The sequence below is a fragment of the Carlito syrichta genome, unplaced genomic scaffold (assembly GCF_000164805.1).
Source record: "Carlito syrichta isolate Samal-C Ts95f unplaced genomic scaffold, Tarsius_syrichta-2.0.1 Scaffold308796, whole genome shotgun sequence".
Classification (NCBI taxonomy): domain Eukaryota; kingdom Metazoa; phylum Chordata; class Mammalia; order Primates; family Tarsiidae; genus Carlito; species Carlito syrichta.
The window spans coordinates 560,967-568,666 of record NW_007252892.1 but is presented as its reverse complement, the minus strand read 5'-3'; the positions used below and the strand labels follow the sequence as shown (position 1 = coordinate 568,666).

Here is a 7,700-nt window from a genome sequence, read left to right as displayed (position 1 = left end):
CCGGCCTGCCGCGGCACGGAGGGGGCGCCCACCCGCCCCACGGTGTGAGGGCAGCCATGGCTCTCCAGCTCTCCAGGCCGCCTTGCCGGAGGAAGATCCGTGCTTGCCTTGGCAAGGGCAGTGTCGCGGCAGAGCGCCACGCGGCCGTGAGGAAGAGCCCCATCAGGGCCCCACGGCCACTCGGACGGAGCTGGAGGCCGGCACACGAGGGAGCCAGCATGGAGCAAAGGTCAGAATACCGGGTGCCCTTGCCTCCACGTAGGCCCCCAACACCGGCCACGCCGGCGCTACAGGGCCTGGCAGTCGCTGGGCATGGCGCCCCCTTTTCTTCCCTCTCCCCCCTCTTTCTTTCCCCCTCCCTCCCCCTCTCTCCCTCCTTCCTTCCTTTCTCCCTCCTTCCCTCTTCCTGCCCCCCAGCCAGCCCCTCTCTGCAGGCACCTGTAGTAGGAGTGGAGCTGGTAAACGGTGTGGGCTTAAGGCCTCGGGCCAACAGTGAAGGCCAAGAAAGGCGTCTCATTTGTTGTCGCGGCTGCGAGCCCCGCTGCGATGGCCAGTAGCTTCGCAGCTACTGCCTGGTTTCCATAGAGCCCATTCAAGGCGGAACGGGCGATGGAGACTGGAGACGGCGTGGGAATGAGGTGGCAGCTGCCCCCTCCTGCTGTGAGAATCGTGGAGGACTGGGGGGTGGCCCTGAAGCCAGGACACAAAGGCCCAGCCGTGGCCTCACCCCCTCACTCCCCGGGGAGGCGGGTCTGCAGGGCTGGATGGGCTCCAGGCGAGAGTTCTGCAGGGCAGAACAGGCACAAGCACGGGGGGGGGGAGCTTGGACGCACAGGCTGCTGACACGCGGGGGCTCCGAAGAGGAGACATTTCCATGCAGGAGGAAGGCAGCAGCCTCTTCCTTTTTCATCTCCATAACGATGAGTTTCTTGGCTTCTGCCAGGATGGTCGCTATTTCAAAAGATACGAGGCAGAGGGACTTGGGGGCAGGGTAGCCTCTTTTGGCTCCCAAGTGCGTCTTTCTTGCTGCTGTAGTTCCCAGCGTGTCATCAAAAGCCAGCGTCGACAGATTGGAAGCGCAGACGACCCGCCCGTCATTCTGCCCCATCCACCCGGGCCACCTTCCTTCCGCCCAATCCCATGCTTGGTTCTCCTTGAGTGCGGCGTGTCTGGGGGGAGGAGCGCCTCGTCTGCCTGTCTGGAGGCATTCCTGGCCCTCATTTCTGAAGGATGCTTTTCCTCGATTTCAGGTTTTAGGATCTGAGGTTTTAAGTGGAGGCAATTTTTCTCTCAGCATTTTCAAGACGCCGTTTCCTCGTCCTTTGTCTTCTGAGAACAAACTTTGCTCTGACTCAGCCCCTGTGACGCTCATTTGTCTTTCCTTTCCTGACTGCTTTTTTCCATTGTTTTCCAGTGATTTTACTACCGAGAGGAGCACTAAAGCAGTTCTTCCTAGAGTCTGTGGCTGACACTTTCATCATGAGGTCCTGGACCGTTTGGGTAGGATCTCTTCAAACGTCACTTCAGCTGCGTTTTCTTCTCTTCTCCAACGCCTACACAGGCATCTAGACTTTCTCACTGCTGCCTCTCTCCTGTGTTTTCCATCTGTGAGGGGTGATTTTGTGTGTCCACTTGGCTGGGCTGCAGTGCCCGGGTGCTACATCAGCACCAACCCTAGATGCTGCTGTGCCGGTGTCATTCAAGGTGATTAACATTTGATGCTGTATCTTTGAGTGCAGCTAGTTGCCCTCTGTAAATTGGGTGGGCCTCATCCAGTCAGTTGAAGGCCTTAAGAGCCAAGACTGAGGTCCCGGAGGAAACTGCCTCGGTGCAGCCTTCGGACTCTGGACGGCAACTTCCACTCCCATGCAAACTCCCAGCCTGCAGGCCTGCCCCGTGCATGTCAGAATAGCCAGACCTCACCGCCGTGCCAGCCAATTCCTTAAAACAAATCTCTACGTACCTAAAATCTATCTATCTATTTATGCATCTATATCTTCTATCTATAATCTAGGTATCTACTATCTATCTCTGCCTATCCTCCTACTTTTTGTCTCTCTGGAAAACTCTAACCAATATACCTTCTTGCTGCATCTGGTTGTTTTCTTCAAAACTATGTTCCAATTTATAAACTCTCTCTTTTGCTGTGTCTAATTTGCTATTATCCCTTGTTAAACTGATTGCTTGATTTCCCTTATTTTGAAATTCCCACTTGGTTCTTTTTTAAACTTTCATCTCTCCCCCTGAGTTTTCCATCCTGGCTTTTAAAGAGTCTCTTGCATCATCTTGAGGGTGGTGACACTGAGGTCTGTGTCTGTCAGCTCCGGTCTCTGGAGCTGTGCGTCTGCTCCCGGTCTGCAGTTTCTGCCGGGTTTGGTCTTCCCTCCTTCTGTACTCAGTTTCTGTTCTGTGGCAATATTCCATTTACAGTTTTTTTGTCGAGTGATAGTGATCTCCCTTGCGGTCGGGCATCTTAATTTACATTTAGGCACAGAGACAAGGTGGAGCTGTAAGTTCTGTCAGGGCCTGGCCCTCAGGGGTTCACCTGGGCCCCAGATGCAGGCCTGAGTGTCTCCAACGCGGGGAGACCGGAGACCTGAATCCTCCTGGCCTGTGCCCTCGGTGGCTGCAGAAGCACCTCCCAGCCTCCCAGCCTCTCAGGGACCTCCGGGGAGGCGCTCACCTCCCTGCCCCTCTGTCCCGCCCCACATCCTGGCCTGGGACGCTCTGCTCCCCCGCTAGCCCCCTGGGGTCATCCAGAAGGCCCGCTCGGCGTTCGGTGTTCGCGGCGCTGCTTTGGGGGCTGGGGCGCTCCAGCCTCCCAGACTCTGCCTGTTTGTCCTCAATACCGTGCAATGTCTTTTTAGAAAAGAGACTTTTGCTCCTCGTCGCTGAGAGAGGCTGGCATCTAAGGTGGTGGCAGGGCGGGGCGACTGGGCGACTTTCTCCTGAATCCTCTTCCCCACAGCCCCACACCCCTTGGTCACCCCCGAAGCTGGGCCCCCGGGATCTCATCTCCGGTCTGGGGATGCAACAGAAATCTCCACTCAGATGTTTCGCCGGGTGTTTCTCAACACCAAGCAGGCGAGCCGGCGTCCCTGTGCGTGTCCTGGCGAGTCAGCCCCCCCCCCCGCTGCGGCATCCCCATCTGTCTCCTAAGATGCCGAGGACCCTCCTCCCATTCACTGCTCCGGTCGTGTTTCCTTCTCTCGCTCCTCCAGGACTTTGCGCCAATGTCACCCTCTCATGAGCTCCCGGTCCTGTTTAGAGTTGAGGGTCCCTTTCTAACCCCACCCTGCCCCGCTTTTCTACAAACCACTCCTACTGTGTGGGTATGTTTGACCGTCTTCCCCATGGGAATGTGCTCGGCCTAAGGTAGGATTGTGCCTGGCACCCAGTGAGTGAGCAGCGCGTCTTTGTCAAATGGGCGCACGCATGCCTGGATCGCGCTGACCAACTTCCTCAGGTTTGGATCAGCTTAATGTGTTGACGGAGAAGTGTCTTCTCGGAGAAAATGGTAAAATCTTCACGAGCAATGCAGTTACGGCTGTTGCTTAAATTCTGAGGGGAAACAACACCGTAAAATCACGGTGGAATTTAAATGAAAGTTAATCAATCTCTAAAATATTTTTAAAAGAATTCTCCAGAAGACTAAAATACAGTTTTTCTATAATCTATCATAAACCTTGTGCCATCTAATTTGTCTAGGAAGTTCTGGGCTTATCTATAGAAATTTCGTATTAAGTTGTTTTTTGTTGAATGTAACTTTGTTGGTGTTCATGAAAAGTTTTAAGATTATTTTTAGATTATTCTAGCAGAATGTGCAACTTTTTCTGTTGAAAATTCCTGCAAGGGCACAGGAGAATAAATTGACTGCAAGGCAGAACAGTCTGCTGAAATACTTTTTTGAAGCTCATGAGTTTTATCCTAAGTATTGATAAAAAATTTGTGGATTTTGCCATAATATACCTCTGTCTACTCTCATGTAAAAATAGTATTGCACATTACTTACTGTTTGGATGAAGGAAGATATTTGCTGTTATCTCACTGAGTTATTTTGCAAAATACAATTAATGATCATTAATTTCAGAAATTTCTCCTGAATTAAAGAAGCCTTCTTCAACTTAGTGTGATAACATTTTGAAAAATTGAACTCACACAAAAATATGGATATAAATGGCCACAGAGAGATATTTTGAATCAAAAAAAAAAAAATAGGTGGTATAGGCAAAAGTTACAGGCCAGCATTGGTGAGCATTTCAATAAGTCCCCAAACTGCTTCCTGACAAATTGAGTTTCTGTGAAACATGGACGTCTGAAAGGGTTTCTGATACACCAGCTAGTCATTTTTACTATTTCAGGAAAATATGTGCTGTGAAGAAAGACAGCTGATGTTCTTCTCTATTTTATCACCAATACGGCAATGTTCCTCGTGTGAACATAAACCAGAGTCTTAAACAACTCATGGTTCTAACAATCAATTCTCTGGGTCTATCTCTCAAATTCCATGTTCATTGCCATGACCTTGGGGGAGGCTGTAAGATAACCATCATCTTATCTTCAGTGTGGACTTGGAAATTAATCACTGGAAAACATGTCTGTTAAATATGCCATTAACACGAACAAAAAATTTATCTCATCCCAACTTTTTCCCCCTTCATTGTGTGATATTTTTCTTGAGGTTAAAAGCTCAGAGCAGCACACATCTTCAGCTGGGTTGAACAAGCTTTCTAGTTCATCTCACTTTCTTCCTGAAAGGATAAGTATTCAAAGCATGGCTTTTTATTAATTACGACTCCCATCATAGTTTTCGTCTTGTTAAATTCCCTGGGGAAAACTGGGGCAAACTTCCTTAGGGTAGCTGTTCTCAGGAAAAGCAGTGCCCACTGAGGGACGAAGGGATGGAAACAACCTCCATGTGGGTTTCTGGTCCTGGAGCTTGGCCGTGGGTTTGGAGGGGTCTGTGCAGAATTTTTAAAACACAGGGTGTCGCCTGCAAGAGCATTCACGTACATCCTATGACGGTCCCACTAAGGGTGTCTTTTCCAGCCTGTCTGCCCCCTTGTAACTCGAGGCTGACTTGGCCACGTCTGAACCGCAGGGCTTCACTTTGCTCACGGAGGAGCAGTGTTGCCCAGGCAGCCCTGCAGACTGACCTTGAGGGAGCTTCAAGAAGTTTCATTTGCCTGTCTGAGTGTGCTTTCTATTATCACCTCTATGCAAGATCGCTCTCTCTCTCGTTGCGAGAAATTCTGACGATTTCCTTTCAAAATGTACATGTTTGGTGTCTAAAAAAATGTCATTCTATTTCAAGAGCTTTAAGGGGAACAAATAGTTTTTGTCTACATGGTTGCAGGAATCGTGGTGAAGAAGTCGGGGCTTTAAGGGTCCCCACCGCTCTCCCCTGTGCACAGTGGGCCCAGGAGGTGATTTTTGGTCCCTCCAGCCCGTCCCCCCACGTGACTGGCTTTTAAATGTCCCTCAAGAGCGGACACAGGCACTGCTTAGGGGTCGCGTGCAGGAGGGACATCAGGGGCGAGGCTCAGCTGCACATCTGAAACAACAAAAATCATCTTTTTTTTTTGAGTTGGAGTCTCACTCTGTCGCCCAGACTGGAGTGCAGTGGCCACTCCCGGCCACCGCGGGATCCAGCGATCCTTCCGCCTCAGCCTTCCAAGTAGCTGGAACTACAGGCGCGCTACCACGCCCGGCTAATTTTTTTTTGATTATTGTGGAGATGAGGTCTCGCCAAGTTGCCCAGGCGGGTCTCGAACCTGCGGGCTCAGGCAATCCACTCACCTCAGCCTCCCAAAGTGCTGGGATTACAGGCTGAGCCACCGAGCCCGGCTAAAATCATCATCTGAATAGCGTATAACAGCACAGGAATCCTCCGTCAGAGTGTGCTGGCTGTGGTGGAGCAGAGGCTGCCTGGGACGGGGCATGGACAGTGTCTCAGGGTTTGGCCGGCATGTTGCACTGCTCCACGGTGTCAGCTGGGCCTGAATTTCTCTCAGTGTCTTTTCTAAAACCCACCTCTCACACAACCCCAAATCCCTGTTTTTATTTAGGTTGACACGTTCTTAGCCGGACATATTATCTATTTATTTATTTTGAGGCAGAGTCTCACTCTGCTGCCCAGACTGGGCTGCCGTGGCACAATCGTGGCTCACCACAGCCTCGACCTCTTGGGCTCACGCCATCCTCCTGCCTCCGCCTCCTGAACCACTGGGACTACAGCCATGTGCCACCCTGCCCGGCTTATTTTATAAAAATCTGTAGAGGGGAGGTCTCACGATGCTGCCCAGCTCTCTGGAACTCCTGGTACTCCAGCGATCCTCCCACCTTGGCCTCCCAAAGTGTGGGGATTGCAGGCGTGAGCCACCACGCCCGGCCCCGGGGTGTCGCCATTCTGCTCGTTAACCCTAAGCAGCCACCAGCCTGCACGGGCACCCTCTGCCCACGGCTGGCCTGGAGGCGGGGAGGAGGGCGCGGGTCCCCGGGACAGAGTCTCTTACCGCCGAGCAGAGGCCGGTTGTGCCGGTAGGAGGTAGGCAGCTGGCCGACGTCCTCCATCCTGTGGCTCAGGACGCGGGCGAGGTGGCCTGTGTGGCGCAGGCTGCCCACCACGACGCTCTGCAGGTACACGGGCTCAATGAAGTGGGAGAGGAGCGCGCCCTGGAGCCCCAGCACGTTCCACCTGTGGAGGAAGTGGGTGGTCAGCAGGCGCTTTGGCCAAGGGCGCCTGGCCCACCCGTCGGGTCCGGCTCCCGTGCAAAGTCTCAGCCCCGTTTGCCCTTTTGGCTGTCCTCGGTGCGTCATTTCCCCCGCCCTGGGCAGATGTGGGGAGGGCCCGGAGTGAGCCAGGCCCAGGGGGGTGGCACGGGGCCTTCGCTGGGGTGGCGGCGACACGCTGGGACCCGGGCCGACAGGCCCTGCGTGCCGAGAAACCTGGCGTCCTTTCTGAACCTGAGTCGGCGGGCGGAGTGGAAGGTGTGTGGTTGCCGAGGGACGTCACATTAGATTAGAAAAGACATTCTGTCCCCAAAGAGAATCTGAATTTTTCCTCACTTCAGCAGGGAAATGTCAGAAACTGAATTTGTTTATTTCGGCTCAGGGAAAACCGCGTTCCCCACTCCTTGTCCTTTGCAGTCAGAATGACCTATTGTGCTGAAATTAAATGACATTAATAAATGCCCTTGTTTTGGTCTGGAGATGATTTTGATTTCAGAGGCCCAGATGGGAGGTGAACTGCAAGGCCATTTCTTGGAAATAAATATAGCTCTGGGCAAGTGTTTTTGCTTCTTCAAGCAAAACGCCAGGAGCACTGGACTCTTCTCCCGAAATCTGGGTGGGAAGAGGTCCCATGTCTCTGCTACTGAAGGCAGTGCTTTGTGGTTTCCACTCTAGACAGCGCATGGACTGCCCGGTGTCCGTGGGCAGCGGGCATCGTGCAGCCCATTTCTTACATCATTGTTCTTCCCATTAATTAACATTTCTCCGCTGCTAGAGCAATCGTGGGTCCCTGCGAGCCGCACATCTCTTTTCATGATTCATCAGGACTCATTATATTTCTCTTCCCGAAGCAGTCAATTAACACAGAATTCTTTCCATTAATTACCGAATGTCTCTCTACCTGGAGAGCAATCTGCTCGGAGAACCCGTGACATCAATTGCTTTAAAAAGTTCTCTTTAAATTTTAT

At 52.3% G+C, this 7,700-nt stretch overlaps 1 protein-coding gene across 1 annotated transcript in view; it reads right to left on the bottom strand.

Annotated features, from left to right (window-relative positions):
* LOC103268168 (double-stranded RNA-specific editase B2-like) overlaps window positions 1-6,819 on the bottom strand; it is a 12,765-nt gene extending 5,946 nt beyond the window's left edge. The window contains exon 1 of the mRNA XM_021716361.1: window positions 6,516-6,819. Within this exon, the coding sequence (XP_021572036.1) occupies window positions 6,516-6,819 (304 nt within the window). The remainder of the gene's footprint in view (window positions 1-6,515) is intronic.
* Between the last annotated feature and the right edge of the window lie 881 nt (window positions 6,820-7,700).